Source organism: Dysidea avara, chromosome 3 (genome assembly GCF_963678975.1).
Source record: "Dysidea avara chromosome 3, odDysAvar1.4, whole genome shotgun sequence".
NCBI classification, from domain to species: Eukaryota; Metazoa; Porifera; class Demospongiae; order Dictyoceratida; family Dysideidae; genus Dysidea; species Dysidea avara.
Window position 1 is genome coordinate 11644388 of NC_089274.1, and position 22949 is coordinate 11667336.

At 38.1% G+C, this 22949-nt stretch overlaps 4 protein-coding genes across 6 annotated transcripts in view; 1 reads left to right on the forward strand and 3 right to left on the reverse strand.

Moving 5' to 3' along the window:
- The window catches only part of LOC136249363 (serine/arginine repetitive matrix protein 1-like), a 107135-nt gene extending 86169 nt beyond the window's left edge, over nt 1-20966 (reverse strand). Inside the window, exons 1-2 of the mRNA XM_066041331.1 lie at nt 20832-20966; nt 20585-20784 (exon numbers count right to left, since the gene is read on the reverse strand). Of these exons, the coding sequence (XP_065897403.1) occupies nt 20585-20784; nt 20832-20933 (302 nt within the window). The 5' untranslated portion in view covers nt 20934-20966. The remainder of the gene's footprint in view (nt 1-20584; nt 20785-20831) is intronic.
- LOC136249364 (syndetin-like) overlaps nt 1-22949 on the forward strand; it is a 37170-nt gene that overhangs the window by 12388 nt on the left and 1833 nt on the right. For 2 of the 3 annotated variants that reach the window (XM_066041334.1, XM_066041333.1), the window contains exons 8-18: nt 13192-13309; nt 13365-13526; nt 13717-13815; nt 14666-14746; nt 14881-14934; nt 15126-15173; nt 17764-17943; nt 17993-18087; nt 18140-18238; nt 18290-18380; nt 18892-18971. In XM_066041334.1, coding sequence (XP_065897406.1) covers nt 13192-13309; nt 13365-13526; nt 13717-13815; nt 14666-14746; nt 14881-14934; nt 15126-15173; nt 17764-17943; nt 17993-18087; nt 18140-18238; nt 18290-18380; nt 18892-18936 — 1072 coding nt within the window. In that variant the 3' untranslated portion in view covers nt 18937-18971. The remainder of the gene's footprint in view (nt 1-13191; nt 13310-13364; nt 13527-13716; nt 13816-14665; nt 14747-14880; nt 14935-15125; nt 15174-17763; nt 17944-17992; nt 18088-18139; nt 18239-18289; nt 18381-18891; nt 18972-22949) is intronic. The other variant, XM_066041335.1, reaches the window with a different exon arrangement.
- LOC136251579 (inter-alpha-trypsin inhibitor heavy chain H5-like) lies at nt 2009-3079 on the reverse strand. The gene is made up of 3 exons (XM_066044043.1): nt 3076-3079; nt 2349-2867; nt 2009-2297 (listed from the first exon to the last, which is right to left on the reverse strand). The coding sequence occupies exons 1-3, from the start codon at nt 3077-3079 to the stop codon at nt 2068-2070; spliced, it is 753 nt and encodes a 250-aa protein (XP_065900115.1). The 3' UTR covers nt 2009-2067.
- LOC136251738 (inter-alpha-trypsin inhibitor heavy chain H5-like) lies at nt 6974-11977 on the reverse strand. Its single transcript, XM_066044162.1, has 7 exons — nt 11881-11977; nt 11611-11824; nt 11415-11557; nt 11273-11364; nt 11099-11163; nt 7404-7922; nt 6974-7352 (listed from the first exon to the last, which is right to left on the reverse strand). Exons 1-7 carry the CDS (start codon nt 11884-11886, stop codon nt 7123-7125), a joined length of 1269 nt encoding a protein of 422 aa, XP_065900234.1. The 5' UTR covers nt 11887-11977; the 3' UTR covers nt 6974-7122.

A 22949-nucleotide genomic window follows, 5' to 3' on the forward strand; every position in this document is an offset into this window, starting at 1 on the left:
TTGTACTCTCCCTCAATTGTACCAAGACCTTGAAACAATTCAGGATGTTGATCCACTACCTGTTGCTTTATCGAGTCAATTGTATTAACTCTATTCACTAGTTGCAGGGCTGTTATGGCTGGACGGCCAATCAGAGGCTTGCGTAGACCCTTGATGACATAAATGTCTTGTTCCACTGAGTTGTTTCCATGTGTAAGAGTTCCCTTGAACTGACCTTGGACATTCAAAGCTTCTTTACTTGGACCAACTAGAGATTTGGAACATTTCTGTAGCTGCGAGGTCTTTAGCTTCTTGTACAGTTTCTCTGTGATGACTGTTACATCTGCCCCAGTGTCGATATGAAACTCAATTGGTAATGCATTAAGGGACACTGTAATTTTCCAGGGATCTGACCCAGCTGTAACTGTTGGTACCTCAAGGGTATCGGATTCTTCAATAGTTCCAATAAACCGATCATAAGTTAGTTCATCATCAGCTGAATCATCAGTGTCTTCATCATTGGTAATTGTTTTGACTGACTTTGTGCTTCGGCACACTGTTTGAAAATGTCCGCGTTTGTGGCACTTTCGACAAGTAGCAGTCTTGGCTGGACACTGTTCTTTGCCAAGGTGATTTGGTTTGCCACACCTTGAGCACTTAGATTTGTCAACAAAATTTGACTTCTGTGACTTGTGTGTCTTTGCACTTTTGTGCTTGCTACTGAAGCCAACAGCATCAATGTTTGATGAAGTGTCAGCTCTCACTACGGGTTGCTGCTTTCTTATGGACTCTCTGTTACGGGCTAAAGTAATAGCTTTCTCCAGGGTGAGTTCTGACTCTAGTTGAAGTTTCTCCGAGAGAGCAGAGTCGCGGAGACCGATGACAATTCGATCCCGAATCATTTTGTCTCTTAATTGTCCATAATTGCAGTACTCTGATAAACTGTGTAACGAGGTAATAAAATCGTCCACTGACTCTCCCTCTTGCTGTCTTCGCTGATTAAATTTAGCCCTCTCGAAAATAACATTTCGCTTCTTTACAAAATATCCATGAAACTTTGCCAACACCGTTTCGTAACTCTTCGGCTGCTCGTCACTGAGACTAAAAGAACGAAGAATATCTTCCGCCGCGTCACCCATGGTATACACTAGCGTGTTGATCTGGTATTCTTCTTTCTGTTTAGACAGTTCAGACGCTAGACGAAATCGTTCAAATCGCCTGGCCCACTGTGGCCATGACTCTGGGTTTGAGAAAGTGAATCTCTTCGGTGGAGCAATCTGATACGACGCCATCAAAATAACGTAAAGAAAAGCTGCTCTGTTCGGAGGAATCACTCCTGTCACCATGTACTATTCAGGATTCGGCGGACACAACCCGTAGACACACAACGTGCTCAATACCATTAATATATAAGAATACACGCGTACCGTCTATATCCTAATTACTGGTACAACAGTATTACATTACATACAGTATGCTTATACTACAAAAACTGCAAAAGTTTTCCGACAAATGCTGCTGTTAATTTTGATGAATATCTGTCCGGATTAGTTGACATATGAAATAAGGTATAATTTGCTTAACAACGTGCAGCAGCCCAGCTTCTTTCATGAGCCATGCCCTCTTATTGGGATTGTGCATCACTGTCTGTAGCTAGTCATACGTGGAAAGGTGTGTTGCAGTAGTCTGAATGCTTGCACGAAGTCATGTGCATTGCTGTATGTATGCTCAATGTAGAGCCACGCCTACTTCAGGTGCCAGTGTATGAATGCATCATAATTGCCGTTAGCCATGCCCACTTATCAACAAATGTGCATTGTTTATTACATGCACGGCTAAATACTTTGAGCAAGCACCACCATACTTTCGTCCACTTAACTGCGAATAAGTTTGTTTGCCCTCTACCACGAAACTTTTACCCATCAAAACTTTCCCTCTATGCGGTACGTGTTTTTATGTGCATACATATATACATGATTGCTATGGTTTAAACCACATCATCGATGCATTAACAAAGAGTGTCAAAAATATTCTAGTACGTACATGTACTATTAAATACTACATATGTCAAATTGTTTGTGAAGATGTTCACATCTTAAACTTTCTATACTGGAACCGAGGGGAGAAGAGACTATCCATGATGTAATCTGTATACTTTCCTTCTATAATCCCTTCTGCTTGATAGCCATATTGTGGTTTAGCATGTAGACAAGGAATGTCATCAGTATCCCACATTGGCTTCTCCTCAATTTCTATCACCTTTCCATTGATCTTCATCAACCCATCCCCAACATGTGCTTCTCTGTGTAGGAACTGACCTGCATGTATTAAACAATGGAGTGTTTAGTGTAGTAGTTTATATGACTCACCCATTATCCCATGACAATCACTGCTAATACCACTATCATCCATTACCATCAAGTCAAGATGTTCATTGACAAAGTTGATCTTGACAGACAATCGGGGCTTCTTTATTGATACTATCAAACTGGGGGTGTTCCTATTGGTCAATACCTGTCCTAGTTGTATAGTAGTAGTGGAGTTGTCAACCAGAACATGTACTGGACGATCAGTGATCACAGTCTTACTACCATCAAGGAGGATACTTCTGTCGCTAGCTGAGATGGTAATTGTTGTGATGTGTTTAGACCGACAGTCACCCATACAATGATCTGGCTGTATCATGATCCCAATATCTCCCAAGAATGTGGCATACTCTTTCAAGTTTTTGTCTTTCTCAGGAGCAATGAAATAAGCATTGACATTGATATTAGGATGAGAGATTAGGTTGAATATAAAGTTAGCTAGTCCTTGCATACTGTAACATAGTTGTTGTCCAGTTGATAGTGGAATAGCAAAATGAGGGTCTTTGTTAGCCAGTGATGTAACTGCATAAGAAAAAATGTGTATGTATAGTTATTATATCGATCTTTACGTACTTCCTTTTAATTTTTTTAATTTTTCGTATTTATACAAAAAGTGTATGTAGGTATAGTATGCAAGTACTAGGAATTTATTTCGATTTGGGATCATAGAAATAAAAAGTAGTGAACCAAGGGAGCCTGCAGCGAACATTTAATCCCTAATTGAGTCTACCCATGACTGAAGTAGAGATTAAACATTCATTAGTGTATCTTCATATGTAAGCGACCTCCCTTGTTTCACTACTTTTTATTTCTATGATCCCTAATCGAACTTAAAATTCCTAATTTCTCCTTGTACTTGTTGTTTGTTGGCATTACTATGACTGGTAAATCCATGCATACCACATCTCTATATATAGAAAGAATAGTGTTTGACCACTTAAATGTTTTCATTCAAGCATGCCCCAACTAAATGAGTGGCCATTACGTTTTATTTTCAGCTTTGTTTTGACCATTACAAATGAAGAACATTACTAGAAGCACATCTCCAGTCACTACAGAAAATACATGCCGTTATGTGCTACCACAAATCAACACCTTGAGCTGTCAGCGAAGAGATAGATTTAAATCCATGATGTATGTATTATATGGACTGCGAAAGACACCTGTTGGGCTGAAACAACATCTAACAGTGAAATGTCAAGCCTGTAGCCTTACAGTAGCTGTTATTGAGTTGCACTGGTCTGAAGACTATATCAGCCAGCCAGCAAAAAATTTCTACTGAATAACAATGTAAAAATATCCTATTGGAAGCATGCACCATGATCAGATTTCTTATTAGGAAGTACATGATTCCTATTCACTTGACCTTCTTTCAGCTATGAATTTCATTAGAAAGCCCATGAAAATCCACACTAAAATGGGCACCAAACACTTTGCTGTCTAACAAGACAAAAGGAGTTAAGTTATGAAACTATAAAAATTCTTAACATTGTTAATGGACAGCCAGTTTGACCAGACCACATGAACATATTTGTGGTAAACCCAAAGAAGTAAGATCATGGTTTTCCAATGCAAGTATTGATCTTATTTTCAACTATAGGAAGCACTGTACATATACTATACAGTACATACTAGAAATTGTACAAGTTGTCTATTGTTAAAGAAGGGTATTGTAAATTCCTTGCAGATTTTTTGTGGATATGCCTCTTTAAACAAAGCAATGTAATTATAATTCACAACACAAACTGTTAAGGTAAGGTATGCAGGAGTGGAACTTTCCTTATCCTGTACTTATGTGAGCTATTAATGTGGCCCACTTCACCACAACCATATAAAGTAATCAACTTCCGTCAACTGATGGTGGTTGTTTTGGTAGGTGCCAGAGTTTTTGTGTTAAACTGCAACTTTCAACTTGATTGTATCATCCTTTGCTATTGTGTACACACTAGGTCTAAAGGCTCTGGGGAACCTTACAACAAAACATGTTAAAGTAAACCACAAGATTTTTCACTTTATAAAATCATGCATAGTACTATCACACCCCCAGCAAGTTAGGAGTCCTAACTATAACCTCTTCTGGACCCAAAAAAGAAAATGATAGTAATGTTTAATATCATGGGTGGGTTGGGAGGGCAAGAGTCAGCAAGTCAAATGTGGTAACCAAGCAATGCTCACAACTAGGCACCCAAAACCAGATTAACCGGCTACACGGGTGCACTATAATTCAGTTTTGAGTACCATACCAGTGCTCTGAACACCCAGCACAACTATCGGGCAAGCCGTTTGCCAATTAACTCGGTTTAAATTATTAAATGTAGTGACTCATGTTTTTGCAACTAGATAGTACTATAGTTTTCATGTCCAAATACAGTAGCACCATAGTTTCACACTCCAAGCTCCTGTGAGTATTTATCAGGATGAATACTTGCAAGTGAAACAGGTGCCATATCCTTTACTTAGCAAGTTTTTAAATTGCTTTCACTCTCGTGAGATGACATTGCGTTTGAGCAGTATGTATGTACCATGTATATGTGGGTATACCATAATTTGCTTTTTTTTTCGTTGTAAATTTTCGTATGCAAAATTTGTATGAAATTTATTGCACGAAAATCTCTATACAAGATCAAACTACTCTAATAGAGCAGTCATTCACGTAAATCATACAAAAATATTTTTACACAAAAATTTTTCCTCAAAAATACATTACAATACATTATAAGATGATGTCTAAACAAGCGTCTGAGGATTGCAAAGCTCATTGGAATCAAGTGTTCAACAATGCTCTATTCCCTGCTTGTTCCCAATTTCATATGTCAATAAAGTCTCCAGTCATTGAAGTCAAGCCATTGAGGTATACGATTAAAGTGCTTAGCCGTGTACGTAAACAATGCACATTTGTTGATAAGTGGGCATGGCTCATGACGATTGTGATGCATCCATACACTGGCACCTGGCAATCGATTAAAGTGGGTGTGGCTCTATATTAGGTCACACATAGTAATGATGTAATTCAGAGTGTAATTCAGTGGCTAAAGTGTATTCTATAATATATATGCATTCCTACCTGCACTTTGTCTTATATAGGTGAACACCTGAGTTAACTATAGTATCCTAGATTCACCAACTCACCAATTATCATAAGCTTTAGCTGTGTATGTGGTATCAGATGAACTTAAACCTTGTTTACAATTTACTGTACGTCTATGTATGGCAACAGTTTGTATCATCAATCTTGAGACAGTTGAGTTGGGACAGGTTGAGCTGATGGATGAGTAATGAGTGTGTTTCAAACACTTTCAAGAATGTGAAATTGGGATACAATGGAAAAAATAGTTGTAATGACAAAATTAGTTGTGCCCTAGTGACACCATTAATGATAACCAAGTTATATATAATACCTGCAACATTCTTTCCTCACGTGTTTCAGTTACATACATTCAATATTGTTATTAAATCACAATTACTACAACTTGTTTCAGTACTTTTTATCGATGTGCTATGGTCCCTACACTAGTTGAAAATTCCTAATTTTTGTGTGCTTGTTTGTCAACTTTTTTTTGTAAAATAGAATTATTATGACTGGTGAACCATAGATAGTAGGAAGCGCCCTCTACTATCTATAGATGAACCCACACATACCATACCAAAAGAAAGAAATGGTTGCCGCACGCCCCAGCTATCAATTATCGTCTGAAAAATGAGGTATCCATTACACTTCATTGTCAGCTATGTTCAACCCGTTACATAGCATTATGAATCAAGAACTGTTCGAAAAGTACCCCTGCAATCACTGTAAAAATACGGACGATTTTCGTTACGAAGGGAAGCCATCATGTGCTACCACCAAACCAACACTTTTTGCTGCAAGCAAAGATGGATGAGGACACTGGTAAGTCCATGAAGAATGTATTGTACGTACTGTGTTATGCCAAAGACACCTCTCAGGCCAAAGCAACATTGAACAGTGAAAAAAAATTTTTTTAAATCCTGTAGCGACTTGTTGAAAGCATTTCAGGTCAATCTGAAGACCTTTTGTTTTACCTAACCAATACTGCTTCATAAAAGGTTTGTGGGTGATGTTTTCATGAGCCACGCCCACACCTTTGTGGTCCCTACTTTTCAGAAGTAGCACACATCAACTTGGCAAACTTATGTGGTTTTTTTTTTGCAGTTTTGTTAAAAACTGCAAAGTTTCCCCACGAATGCTGCTGCTAATTGTGATGAGTACCTGTCCAGATTAATTGATATGTGAAATAAGTTATAATTTGCTTAACAATGTGCATCAGCCCAGCTTCTTTCATGAGCCATGCCCACTTATTGGGATTGTGCATCACTGTCTGTAGCAAGAAAGATTTGTTACAGCAGTCTGAATGCTTGCACGAAGTCATGTACATTGCTGTGTGTATGCTCAATATAGAGCCACACCTATTTTAATCAACTGTCAGGTGCCAGTGTATGAATGCAACATGATCATCGTGAGCCATGCCCACTTATCCACAAATGTGCATTGTGCACGGCTAAATGCTTTGAGTGGGCACCACCATAGTTTCATCCACCACGAAAGTTTAACAGTAAATAAGTTTGTTTGCTCTCTACCGCGAAACTTTTGCCCATCAAATCTGTCCCTTTATGCGGTAAGTGTTTTTATGTGCATACATATACATGATGGCTATGGTTTAAACCACATCATTGATGCATTAGTAAAGAGTGTGAAAAATATTCTAGTACGTGCATGTACTGTTAAATACTACATATGTCAAATTGTTTGTGAAGATGTTCACATCTTAAACTTTCTATACTGGAACCGAGGGGAGAAGAGACTATCCATGATGTAATCAGTATACTTTCCTTCTATAATCCCTTCTGCTTGATAGCCATATTGTGGTTTAGCATGTAGACAAGGAATATCATCAGTACCCCACATTGGCTTCTCCTCAATTTCTATCACCTTTCCATTGATCTTCATCAACCCATCCCCAACATGTGCTTCTCTATGTAGGAACTGACCTGTATGTATTAAACAATGGAGTGTTTAGTGTAGTAGTTTATATGACTCACCCATTATCCCATGACAATCACTGCTTATGCCACTATCATCCATTACCATCAAGTCAAGATGTTCATTGACAAAGTTGATCATGACAGACAGTCGGGGCTTCTTTATTGATACTATCAAGCTGGGGGTGTTCCTATTGGTCAATACCTGTCCTAGTTGTATAGTAGTAGTGGAGTTGTCAACCAGAACATGTACTGGACGATCAGTGATCACAGTCTTACTACCATCAAGGAGGATACTTCTGTCGCTAGCTGAGATGGTGATTGTTGTGATGTGTTTAGACCGACAGTCACCCATACAATGATCTGGCTGTATCATGATCCCAATATCTCCCAAGAATGTGGCATACTCTTTCAAGTTTTTGTCTTTCTCAGGAGCAATAAAATAAGCATTGACATTGATATTAGGATGAGAGATTAGGTTGAATATAAAGTTAGCTAGTCCTTGCATACTGTAACATAGTTGTTGTCCAGTTGATAGTGGAACAGCGAAGTGGGGATCTTTGCTAGCCAGTGATGTAACTGCATGTGAAAGAAATGTGTATGTATGTACACTACATATTCATATAGGTAACAGTCTCTACTAAATACTCCTTGATACAGAGTTATTTATGACTACAGCTAGAGACATATTACTTATACAAAAAGTGTATGTAGCTATACTATTCAAGTACTAGGAATTTATTTCAATTTGGGATCATAAAAATGAAAAGTGATGAAGCAAGGGAACCTGCAGTGAACATTTAATCCCTATTTGAGTCTACCCATGAATTAGGGAATAAACGTTCACTAGTATATCTTCAGGTGTAGGCGACCTCCCTTGTTTCACAACTTTTTATTTCTATGATCCCTAATTGAACTTAAAATTCCTAATTTCTACTTGTACTTGTTTGTTAACATTTATTATGACTGGTGAGTCCATGCACATCACCTCTCTATAAAAAGAATAGTGTTTGACCACTTAAATGTTTTCATTCAAACGTGCCCCAGCTATCAAATACAGAAAAGTAAGTGGCCATTACACTTCGTTTTCAGCTTTGTTCTGACTGTTACAGGTGAAGAACAGTACGAGAAGCCCATCTCCAGTCACTACAGAAAATACATTACAAACACCCATTATGTGCTACCACAAATCAACACCTTGAGCTGTCAGCAAAGAGACAATCCATGATGCATGTATTGTATGTACTGCGAAAGATACCTGTTGGAACATCTAACAGTGAAATATCAAGCCTATAGCTGTTATTGAGTTGCACTGGTTTGAAGACTATATCAGCCAGTCAGCAAAAAGTTTTACTGAATAAAATGTAAAGCATCCCATGCACCATGATCAATTTTTTTTTTAGTGAGAAGTACATGATTCCTATTCACTTTAACCTTCTTTCAGCTATGAATTTCATTAGAAAGCCCATGAAAATCCACACTAAAATGGGCACCAAACACTTTGCTGTCTAACAAGACAAAAGGAGTCATGATACTATAGAGTTATGAAACTATAAAAATTCTTAACATTGTTAATGGACAGCCAGTTTGACCAGACCACATGAACATATTTGTGGTAAACCCAAAGAAGTAAGATCATGGTTTTCCAATGCAAGTATAGTTACTGGTTGATCTTATTTTCAACTATAGGAAGCACTATACATATACTATACAGTACATACTAGACATTGTACAAGTTGTCTATTGTTAAAAAAGGGTATTGTAAATTCCTTGTAGATTTTTTGTGGCAAAACATGGATATGCCTCTTTAAGCAAAGCCATGTAATTATAATTCACAACACAAATGCAATAAACTGTTAAGTTAAGGTATGCAAGGGTGGAATTTTCCTTATCCTCTCCCACTTGTACTTATGTGAGCTATTAATGTGGCTCACTTCACCATAACCATATACGTAAGTAATCATCCTCCATCAACTGATGGTGGTTGTTTTCGGACATGACTAAAACATGGAAACAGACTGGGAAAACGGACTAGCAAACGGACTGGGAAGAACTTACCTGAAAAACATTTTTTTGGCCATAAAAAATTCACTGTATAGCTGCTAGAAGGAATATAACACACAACAACGACCTGAAACAAACCTCTGAACTGCTCTGAACACGATGTCGAAGTGTGCTCAAGTGTGCTCAAGCCGATTAAGCCCTGTGCTTAAAGATAGTCTGAAATTAAATTCATTTTGTGTTTAATTAAAAGCGCACTTGTTTTCGCATGTGTCAACAAGACAAGACACAAGCTTTAAGCCTGTTAAGACACTATGTTACTTGGAATTCATGGTCTGGTTAATTGCTGCAATTAGTTTGATGGCTGATCTTCAGTTTTACAGGTGCAGACGGCTGGGGATAAATAGGCCAGCTTTGTGGTGAACCACATTGTATTTAGGGGGCATCTCCAAACTGATTTTGGTATGTTTAACGTCATAATGACGCTGACTTCAGACCCCCCCTCCCCCCTCTCCTTAACGTCACACTATGAAAACAATGCATTGGCAATAGAAGCACAAAACGTTATATTCTTTACCTGAAAACACAGTCTACAAGCAGTATAGCTGCTTAATCACGTCAATTCCTCTATTCCTAGCTGTTTACACTATCACTGCTTTAATAAAAATTTATAACGTCATGGCCTGAACCCCCCTTAACGTCATTATGACATTAAGCGTACCAAAATCAGTTTGGAGATGCCTCCTTAATCAGCTGGCAGGGCACTGGCTACTACAAATACAGTCTGTGTTATTTTGTTTGTTTAAACTGGAACTAACCAACAACTTCGCTGTCACATGCGCTCACACTGGCAGACTGGCGTTTTGTAAATTATCCCAGGGTTTAATGTCAGCTCGAGCACACGTTTAGAGGTTTGTTTAAGGCTGTTGTTACATGTTATATTTGTAGCAGCGATTTAGTGAGTTTCTATGGCTAAAAATGTTTTCAGGGAAGTTCCTTCCAGTCTGTTTCCCAGTCCTTCCGTGTTTTAATCATGTCCGTTGTTTTGGTAGGCGCCAGAGTTTTTTTTGTTAAACTGCTACTTTCAACTTGATTGTATCATCCTTTGCTATTGTGTACACACTAGGTCTAAAGGCTCTGGGGAACCTTACAACAAAACATGTTAAAGTAAAAAGTTTTTCACTTTATAAAATCATGCATAGTACTATCACACCCCCAGCAAGTTAGGAGTCCTAACTATAACCTCTTCTGGACCCAAAAAAGAAAATGATAGTAATGTTTAATATCATGGGTGGGTTGGGAGGGCAAGAGTCAGCAAGTCAAATGTGGTAACCAAGCAATGCTCACAACTAGGCACCCAAAACCAGATTAACCGGCTACACGGGTACACTATAATTCAGTTTTGAGTACCATACCAGTGCTCTGAACACCCAGCACAACTATCGGGCAAGTCGTTTTCCAATTAACTCGGTTTAAATTATTAAATGTAGTGACTCACATGTTTTTGCAACTAGATAGTACTATAATTTTCATGTCCAAATACAGTAACACCATAGTTTCACACTCCAAGCTCCTGTGAGTATTTATCAGGATGAATACTTGCAAGTGAAACAGGTGCCATATCCTTTACTTAGCAAGTTTTTAAATTGCTTTCACTCTCGTGAGACGACATTACGTTTGAGCAGTACGTACCATATATATGTGGGTATACCATACATTTAATGTACTTGCTACAGTACCATATCCCTACTAACCTTCAATAATTGGCATAGTAACCAAATTTGTCCAGAAAGTATTGAACATATCCACAAATGCATACCTGTAAGTTAATACTTATATAATGAGTTCATGATATCACACAGCAAGCACAACAGTTTAGGAGGTATGTATTGGGATAGTTTATGCACCCACATGATCAACAGATGTACCTAAAAATGACAGGGCCAGTTCCTGCAGGTGGTGCCATCCAAGTTACAGTTGTTGTTATTTTTTGATTACCATTAGTATGTGTAGCAGCTGTCTGTAGAAATTAACTCAACAAGATGTATATGATCACATTGTGTAACTCACATCATCGGTACACTCTGTTCGATAGTCTGGATCTGACATAGGATTAGAAAATGTTCCAGCTGGAGTGGTACCATCAGCTGCTAACCTTCCTTGTATCATAAATCCTCTATAGTCCATGTTAGTTGTCCCGCCTTGCAGTGTGACTGTAAGAAAGGTACACTGGTTTACAATATGTATACCACCCAACTATGCTTACTATTGTAGCTCTGTCCACCAATGTAACAATCAAATGTAAAATCACTGAGGTCAACAGAAAATGGCAGTGGATCAGTAGAAGGAGAGTTTGAACCATGCTGTGGGGCAATTTGTGCGCAAGCTTCAATTGGTGCTCCTGATGAGCGACTATCCACCACCACAACAAGTTCTAGGATACTACTGATCATGAGTATAATAGCATAGTTGAGTGTGACCTTCACAAAATAGAAGAAATGATAAACTATTAGTGTAACTGTGTCACAACACTTACTTTCATTTTGCCTTATTACAAACAGTAAAACTCCAGAACTACACACTACCACTGTTACTCAGTCAACCAACTGATCGTTCTGAGTTTGTGATGTGTATATATACAGAAATGTATGAGAAGGGAAGTGATTCACATTACAAATTAAATCATACATGACCAAGAATCCAAAGCAATGTATTTCTAACATGTATGTAGCAGCAGATGTAGTGCATATTTTGTAACTCTTCTTTGACCATTTGTTATTCAAAGCATTGTATAAACTCTGGCTATGTGTCAAAACTAATGCAGCACTTGGCAAACCAAACAGTTCTATATGTACTGGCTTCTTTGGAGCATTACTCACACCACTAGAGTTCTCAGCGATCAGATCATCAATCAGTGTTGTTTCTAGGTAAAGGCTAGGATTATTTTGTAAGCAATTCAATATGCCATATGTGTGATTCGCAATGTTGGACTAAGTGCTGAAGCAAAGTATAACGTATAATTCTAACGAAACACAATGGGTGATAAATGCATTTACTAATACCTGACTAGTAATTACACTGTACTTTGTTGTCATATATGTAGTACCATAATCACCAAATTTGTTCCCTTAGTCAATTGCTAAGCATAGTGCATAGGAGTCTCGTGTGACCAGACCATTTTTTCTTCACATAGTACTCCGAAAAAGGGTCTGGAACAGTTAGCATAGGCAACTCATTTCTAATGCCCCCAACTACCATGTAAGGTATTAATGAATTACAACTAGCCTTCGCCCATAGCTCAGCCCACAAACATTCAATATTCAAGTTCTAAGAGCTTTCAACAAAAAGATTTTGCGCTGTGATGAATGTGGAGTATAGAGCCTGCTTCACTGCAAGTACCATGAGAAGATTTGACTGCGCTGAAGAAGAAATCGGTATAGTTTAAAACACAATATATATATATATATAATATGTATATTGTATTTACCTGTTAGGCATAGTGTCGGTCGTTTTTGTCACCAAATCTATGCCTTGCTTCGAGTGGCACACGAAACAAGTGTTGGAAAAGATTTAGAACTCAAATATTGGATGTTTGTGAGGTGAAGGCTTGTTGAAATTCATTACCACCGTAGTTGGGGGTGCCTACGTGACCATTCCAGACCCTTTTTCAGAGCAGGCTCTTATGATTTCCAATCTATAAGCGTTGTGCGAAGAAAAAGCAGTCGGGCCACACGAGACTTGGGAATACGGTATAGGTGACTTGCTTTTGTTTGCCATAATCAAGTGTTCTTGTGTAGTTTTATTACTGCTCATGCTAACACCTTATCACTGTCTCATTCATGTGTAGGTCATTAACTATGGCTAAACAAGGAGTATCACATGGAGGATTGGGTGTTCTGGCAAGGCATCGTAAAAGACAAAGACTCAATTCAGTACTATCAACTTTACGAACTCTAAAAACTCTGGTAAGATCACAAGCATTGCTGATCTGCAACAGTGTACACACGATGCCTTCACTAGCAAATGACTGATGTACGATTGCAAGAGATGTTAAAAGAGGGAAATTACGCTGGCGCCACTCAACTGTGTCTTGAGTGCTTGACTGCTGTCCCCATGTACAAACAGTACACTTGTATCAGTGATCTTGGATCTAAACTGAAAGACACACAAAATGCAATTGAGGTACATGTATAAGTCAATCACACATACAACAGCATAGAATTATTGGTCATAATAGTATGATGTGTGTGACAATGATACCACTTTTCAATGTATGTGCATAACAACCGTATGTACTATTAAGCAGCAAAGATTCAACTTGTAGCACACAAAGCTGTTATAATAGCCTGTCTTATGTTATGCAACTATACAGGCTCAACTGGAGGAAGTCCTGTCCTCAATGTGCACTGCATTTGAACCTCGTCAATATCAGCAAGTACAAGTTGCGTACAGGCTGTTAGGAAAGAGTCAAGTGAGTATACTGTGCAGTGTACATACAGTGAACCTGTGTGTTAAGGACACCTTGGGACCACCCAAAAGTGTCCTAATTATCAAGACATTCTGATTTTCTTTTTCTAAGCCAGCTTACCATGTAATGGTTGATTTCAATGGGGGGATTTTTAAGAGCAGCTGGTAAACTTAATTTCATACATTTTATATTTAAATGCTCAAACATTGTGTATAATGCCAACAAAAAAAATGTGCATGTTTAACCAAGCAGATTGTTCTCAAGATAGTGACCAATGCAAAAAAGGAGACATCATGTCTACAGCGAAATATGGACCACCATGTTAGGGGAAATTTTGGTTTGCAGAGACGAATAATTGTTGTTCATGTCCAAGTGAGGAAAATCTCAAGTAGTTAGCGTTAGGGTCCAGTTGTCTGCTAGCAATTGGCTTGAAATAACAATGCAAAAACATTGCAACAGATAAACACACACTTATGTAGCACAAGTTCACATGTAGTAGCAAGGAGCCCCATGTTTAGTTACGTAAAAGTATAAATCGATTTAAAATGATTGAGCATTTTTATAGAAGAATTGAATTTTCATAGAGCCACTGCTCTTCGAATAATTTGAAAATTATTAAAATCCTTCGAAAATAACCTGTTATACAGTATGTGCAAAGGAATACTTTAGGACTGTTAACAAGTGTCCACATTACCAGGTCCCATTGTGGACAACATTTAAACTGCATTGTGCTGTGTTGGTAGTATGTATGTGATGGTGTGTAGGTCAGAGATTGTGCAGTGCATGGGTGCTCATTGTACTGCAGTAAGCATAGATGGTATTATATGTACTCTCCATGCTGTTTTCTTCATAGAATGCTATTGATCAGCTACTGATGCACTTTACCAGTACAATACATTCCAATGCTTTCTCTGTTGTGTTTGAGTATGCAAAGGTGAGTATGTATGTATGTATGTATGTATGTATGTATGTATGTATGTCATATCTGTGTAGTCCCCCAACTATAGAATTGAGCTATCATGATTACTGTATTTTATTATGACTGTGTTCACAATGTTGTCTATACAGAGCAGTTTAGCAGAAACAGAGGACCAAAAGATGCCATACCGAGATCTGTGCAAGGTTGTAATAATAATAATTTAATTACACTGAATTATGTACATATTTATTGCTGTTTCTCATCCATTCTACGCATGTACGAATTTAATTGATTTCAAAAAAATAGTGGAATAAAGTGGCCGACAGCTAATTGTTAATTACAATTAGTTTTATTGTGTGCATGTTGCTAATAACTGCATTCCTTATTGTTCTAGGCTGTTCCTAGTAAATCATTTACTGCTTGTTTGAAAAGTCTTTGCAAAGTAAGTGAAGTATATACCCTGTATACATAGAGTGTATTTTCTGAGTATGTGAGTGTGTACATAAGTTTGTATGTACACTGTTTGTATGTATGTGTGTATGTACTGTGTGTGCATAAGTTTGTATGTACACTGTCTGTATGTACATATGTACTGTGTGTACAGTACCACTCGAAATGCAATGTTGTCTTGCGAGTGATAAAAAAATTGCTAATTTAAGGGCGTGGTACCTGTTTCGCTCACAAGTATTCATCCCATTTCGTTTGGGATGAACACTTGCAAGTGAAATGAGTACCACGCCCCTTAATTAGTGAGTTTTTTAAATTGCTCACACTCTCGCAAGACAACTTTGTGTTTGAGTGGTACCATAGGTTGTACAGTATGTGTGTGTGTGTGTGTGTGTGTGTGTGTATGTGTGTGTGTGTGTATGTATGTGTGTGTGAGTGTGTGTGTGTGTGTGTGTGTGTGTGTGTGTGTGTGTGTGTGTGTGTGTGTGTGTGTGTGTGTGTGTATGTATATTTATATGTATCACTTTCACACCTCAGATCAAAGGAGCTGTCTGGGCTATATTTCTTGTGTTGCCCAGTTAGCTGGGCTACATACAAAATGTAGCCCAGGCTGCAGTGATTATGTAGATGGTAAGGCCAAAATCAATTGTGGGGTAATCCTCATATGATTAGTATGCACGACTTGGATTTCGCACTCAGATGGAGAGCGTTTTGTTATCCTCACTATCCTATGAGTTGAAAAATGTTGGGCTAAGGTGAGAGCTAGTGCTATAGCTTATTCACCAATCATTTCCACACTTTTCCAAATACGAACCACAACCCCATCATGCATGAAATTACCACTCTACAAGCAAGCTTACCTATCTAGGCCTTTAGCAAACTCCATAATTATTCTATAAACGATTCAATAGCACTGATTAAAACATTAAACTCACATAACTGAAATTCTACATAATATCTCTAGGATTTACCCATTCATCGTAACCAAGCGTAACCAGAACGTATTAGCTGCTGACCCATAACCAAAATTTTTAGGCATGCATATAATTATAATATATCCAGTGGTTGCACTCATATTGGCTTGGGTGATTGATTGCCCTTACAGGCTATCAGCCTGATACGGATGGGAAATGTTACGTCTTAGTTGTAACACTGGGCATTTGGGCTTTGCCTGAAATGTAGGCAGTCAGGCATACATCCCTCATGCACTATTGCAAGTAACACTTTCACACCTCAGATCAAAGGAGCCACCAGGGCTACATTTCGTATGTATCCCAGCTAGCTGGGCTACATACGAAATGTAGAACGAAATGTAGACTGGGCCGCAACTGGGCAGTGATTATATAGACGTTGATGCCGAAATTGATTGTGGGATCAATTAATACTCACGTGATTAGGATGTACGACTTGGATTTCGCCATGAAAACCACTCAGACAGAGAGCGTTTTGTTATCCTCACCATCCAATGAGTTGAAAACGTTGGAATAAGGTGAGAACTAAGTGCTATAGCTTATTCACCGATGGTTTCCGCACGTTTTTAAATATGGACACGCTCCCATCACAAAGCTACCACTCTGCACAGAGTAACCACTCTACAAGCAAGCTTACCTGTTTAGGCCTTTAGTAAACTCCTTCATTATTCCATAAACGATTCAATAGCATTGATTAAAACATTAAACTTGTGTAGCCGAAATTCTCCGTGATATCTCTAGGATATGTCCGTTCATCGTAACCGAATGTAACCAGAACGTACTAGCTGCTGACCCATAATCGAAAATTTTAGGTATGCATATATAATACATCCAGTGGCTGCACTTGTAAGTGGCTGCACTCGTATTGGCTTGGGTGATTGATCACCCTATCAGCCTGATAAGTGTTACATATTAGCTGTAACATGGGGCATTTGGGCTTTCCCTAATATGTATGCCCTCGGGCAGTCGGGCATACACATCAGGCAAAGCTCTCATGCCCATGTTACAATTATTACATGTACTGTATATATGTATGTTTGTATGTATGTATGTACCGTATTGTCTCAAATTACAGCTCGGACGTTTATTTCTTTCAGGCAACTTTTTACCCCGACTACTAAACGAGACCGGCATTATATACCTGATCAGCATTCACAAGTCAACTTCATACTTTGGTGTTGTACTCTCCTGGATTCTCCTTGATGTTTCCCTTAGCATATTTCACAGATTCAAGCTTACAAGGAACTCTATAAAACATTCTTCACTTCATCATTTATAACACCGCCCGGAATTGTTAAAAATAATGACGTTTATTTGAGACCCGGTGTTTATTTGAGATCCAGTATTTATTTATGTTATGATGCTGTATGCCCCCGCAATTAAATGGCACCAGGCGTTTATACGAGACCGGCCATAATTTTAAGGCAATACAGTATGTATGTATGTATGTATGTATGTATGTATGTATGTATGTATCTGTGTATATATGTATGGACGTTTGTACCTGGGATATTAAAAGTGCTAAAAGGATTTGCTACCCTTATACAGTGCACATACTATACATACTCAGTAACTGGTAATTACTACATATATTTCATTTTTGTTCCTGTCTAGGCCATGTGGAAAATTATGAAGAATTACTACCAAATCAAATTGTGGCATGAGAATGTTGAGAAGAAAGACAAAAAAGAAGAGTCTGTGCTCAGTGGAGATGAAATGGATGGTGATGAAATATTATTTAACAAGACATATGTCAAACAAAAGTTGGAGCTGGGATTGAGCAGAATTTGGCAGGTATGTACAGTATTTGTATGTAAGTACATTCATTAAAATTTCCTTGTAGGATGTTCAACAAAAAGTAAAGCCATTTTTAGTGGCTACAGATATGGCACACTTTGCATATGACAATATGATACATGTGTTGGATACTGTGAACAGGTGTGTCATATTTTTTAATGGTATACATAAGTGTATCTCTGATTTGTTGCAGGTTAATATCACTTGGTATTGAATTTTGTGGCAAAGGTTCTGATAGCCTACAAGAAAGCATTCGACTGCAAAGTTTGAAATATTTCAAGACATACCACAGGTTAATCTTACGTAACATAAATGTTTATATGTATCAACAAACTATTTGTAGGAACCTGTTGGATGATTTACGTGCATTTTTGGAGAACGAAGCATGGGAAATCTGTCCTGTATGTTCTTCCTTCACAATTCACTCACTAAGGGTGAGTTCTACACATGTACAATCATTAAGTTATAACATCAGAATCACTAGGGTATCTACTAGGGTTATAATGGAGGTCAAATTTTACACTCCTAAGCTTTTGGCAGGAAAGTTACTGAAGCTTGAATATGTCATGTTAGTAATTAATGATCGTAGCTGGTGGGTATACACCCATATGGTCTCACACTTTGTTGCAGCTATAGTACAGGCTCTAGTACAACTGCTTAGACTACATGTACATGATTTTAGCAACAATATTTGTATCTTTTTCCAAGTAGCACACGTCTTTTTGACTGATTACACTTAGCAGTATCCATGGTTACGAAGCTTTGGAAGAATAGAACCACCTCCGAAGGTTATAAAACTTCCGAAGCTTTTGAACATTTGTTCCAGCCCTGATATCTACCCTATAAATGTCAGCTGTGTGACCATGCATATGACAAAAATTACTAGATCTAATTCTTTGTAGGAAGAGGTATATATTAACAAATGTAATTTGTATGAATTAACAGGAATTTTATTTTATAAAAAAACTTGCCTGCTACTCAAGCTGCTGAAGCTAGCTCTGCAGAAACCAGTTATGCTGGTAAAGGTATGTACGCATATGCATCATTTATTGGTCAATATACATTGTAATCATGTGTATGTATAATTCAGCTACGTATTAGTGATGCACCGATACCAATACTAGTATTGGTGTAAACCTTGCAGCACACACACAACGACTCTTAATAACAATTAGAGATAACATAAGGTCAATAATGATGTGTGTGAGTAATGCTATTACATATCTCCCCCTCCCCCCTAAAACCAACGATTACAAATTATTACAATGTGGTGCATGTGCATGAAAATGGATGTGTGTACTCTTGTTAATATCCATAGTAATCAACAGGTCTAACAATTCGGCCGCTTCTGGTGGTAACAGGCTGGCCAGACTAAGGAGCTGCTGAGGGTTCACCTTGAGAGGCAGGAGCAGTATGATCATCACCATTATACTCTATTAATGGTGGTCTCCACTGTCCCCCAGGTTCAGAGTGCTCACTTCGTACGTAGCTAGGTCAGGTCTCAAAAGTGGTCTCAGCCTATTGACATGAACGATGCATTCTTTTATTCTTTATTGTTCCACTGTGTTCTTACATCTTCAACTCCTTTACTATCCAGGGTCCAGTCCAACATGGGTCTAGTTTTCCTTTGGTAGGATTGTCCAGGCGAACTTCTTGGCCAACCTGCAATTTTACATGTTCTCTTCCATGGTAGTTTAGTTGCTGTCTATTTGCTGTTCCCACAATGTTCTAATTCTCTCAATTCAAGGAACTTTTCCTGCAAGTGTGAGCTGTAGGTCGCTGGGTCTCGTTGTAAGAGTGTGCCTGCTGTTGGAAAGTTCAATGGTGGTGAGTTCGACCCAAACAAAACTTCATACAATGAGAGGCCGGTTGTTGCATGTTTTGTTGTTCTATACAGATATAAGAGTAGCTGTAGGTGTTCTTCCCAGTCCCCTCTTTCTCCACCATGCCACAAAGTAGATTCAATATGGATCGGTTCATCCATTGTAAAAATCCATCACTCATCGGGCGATAAGTTGTTGTTTGGGCCTTGTTTACTCCAAAGGTCTTGCACAGTTTGCTGAGTTCTGGCTCTCAAAGTTTCTGAGGAGGTCAGAGTGTAGCCTCTGGGGAGGGCCAACCAATGTGAACACGTGGTCCTTAAGAGCCCCATCTTGTTTGCTGTTTGATCAGGCAAGGGTACAGCAAATGGCCACTTCGAAAAGTAGTCTTGCACCACAAGCATATACTGGTTTCCCTGGGGTGACATTGGAACTTTGAGGACATCAACTGCCACTAGTTCCCATGGCCTGCTAACTACTACTGGCTGAAGTGGAGCTAGATAAGTGGCTGTTGCCTTAGCACGTTGGCATGTGACACAGTGACTGCAGTGATTGCTGACATCCTTACCCATTCCCACCCAGTAAACTGTTACATTTGTTTGCTGCATGGCGCCTGGTTTTTAGAAGTAGCACAACATCAACTTGGTTTTAAGGACATATGCACTACTTCACGAGGATTTACTTGTTTATATCAAGACTCTCCTGTGGAAGTATTTTTCAATATACGTATCTATGACAATTTTTCCAGGCCTTTTCTTGCGGAAGCCATATTCTTTTGAAGGATCCCTACTATTTGACACTACTGTACTTAGTGATACCTTCGTCTTTTCAAATCAGTTTCAGTATCTTCAGTTTTTACTTCCTTAAACTCCCTTTTGGCAGGTTTTGATTCTCCCTCTGCTCTCCTGTTTGCTGCATCTCTTTCTCGCTCTTCTAGAATAGCCCTTGTGATTTCCCCTTGCTTTTTAATACTAGCTTCTTGCCTCTCTAAGTTAGCTTGAATTCTTTCCTTTTCAACCTGGAAACAAACTATACTATATTCTGACAGTTACGTTTGTGTCTAACTTTCTTTTGTCTTAGTTCCTCCTTCTTTTGCTCCAACATTTTGGTGGGGATGCCCCCAATATTGTTCTGTGCACTATCCAGGTGCTCCCAAAGTTCCCCCATAAATATACGGGCATTTTTGCCATGAAGAAATCCTGTCAAGTACATCTGAAGTACCTTAGGGTCAGGATACTAGAAGAAGATTTCAAAATGCATTCAAAAAGTAATTCAGGTAAAACATTTTGAAAATTCTACACACATCATTATCAGTAGATCAACATGCATGTATAAAACCACTCCCATATGAGTTACTCTATAAAAGTTTAAAATGTTACCTTGATCAATAACACATACGTAATACCATGCAATACACAGAGTCTGCTACCGTTATTACTTTACTGAGCGTCCAATTTCTTGCCACTACGGGATACAGAGTTTAAATACATAATACAATACGTATATATGTGAACACATACATATATATTAGATTATCATGCAGTGTTGTGTAGCAATGGTGTGTAGTATTCGGTTTACCTTTGTTTCTACATTTGGTGGAAATTTCAACAGCTTCATAAGCTTTTTCTGCTTGTTTCCAAACCGAGCATCCTGGTCTGTGTTCGTTCCCTACAAAAATAACATGAAACAGAATTATGATTACAACAACAGAATTGATTACAACAGGTATTTGTACCAATTAAACACTTAGTCCTAGGATTTGAGTAAGGATCATAGCAATTACCTACAGCCAACCTAGATTTAATGCCTACTTCAATCATATAGCTTGTAGCCGATTATATATACACCCTGTTATGTATATATAGCTATAGGGATTAAATGCATGGGTGCAGGTATACAACCTCTTGTTTTACTTGCTACTTGTAAACATAATCCTGCTTGGCTGTATTTATGTACATGCGGTATTTTTAGAGGGATGTAATTTTGGCGATTACTCATTTCCCACCATTTTCACAATTTAATTTTCATGAATTGTACGGCCAGCAGTGAATCAGAATGTCTAGTATATTCTAACCATTTTCATAATTAAAATGTACAAAGTTACCCCAGACACTTCAAATATTTAACGTCATATCTCCAAAACCAGTTACGTATTTACCTGAAATCTTAGGTGATTAATGTTTCATGTATGATGATACTATGATCCTAAAAAATCAGCTTAAAAGTTGCTAGTTTTCCAAATGAGGTGATTATTTATGGTCATGTGTGACAAAACTATCAAAAAACCTTCGATAATCGATGCTTATTCCCTAACTCAAAGCACTATCTGGCTGATTTTAATACAATGCAAAGGAACAATTGTGACTTACCACTATACTAGGGCTGCACCGATTCTAGTATCGGTATCGGTATTGTGCTGATACTGCTGTTTTCATGAAGTATCGGAATCGGCCATTATATTGTCGCAGATACCGATTCATATCACGTATGAGAATAAAATAACGTTCGTTTGTACTTGTTTATTTTACTAGCACAGTGGACGCCTAAAAGCATCAAGTGTAACACTAATAACTACCAACAAAATTACTGATCTATGCTGAAACCTACGTGTGAAAATGCTTTACCGAGAGAAGATCGATATATTCTAATAGAACAGTCAATAACTCTAATAGAGCAATCAGGTAGAAGTGACTATTTCAGTATTAGAATATTTTGTGTTTTTGTAGGCACCATTATGATATTATCTACACTTCTCCAGAAGAATACTGGAATATCTACTGGTTTGCATTTCAGTGACTTCCTTCTTTGTAACTCTTGATTGGCTACTTCATTATAAACATGAACCATACTGAAAACATGTACAAGAATACCATGAAATGCACTATGAAGTAGCTACTTTAAGGTACTTGGTATCGGTACTTGTACTTGCAGATACTTCCCATCTGAGTACTTGGTATTTGAAGTATCGGTAAAAAGTGGAATCGGTGCAGCCCTACACTATACCAAGTTTCATTTGTTAACAACTTGCTATGGACAATTTTGTAAGCACCAGTCTAAAAGGATATTTGCAGAAATACACCTTGATTTGAAATACCCATAACTCGATAACACAAGGTTATTATGACTCCCAAAATCAAGTATGAAGTGGACAATAGATGCAAGGTTAACATGGCAGTGTTTAAA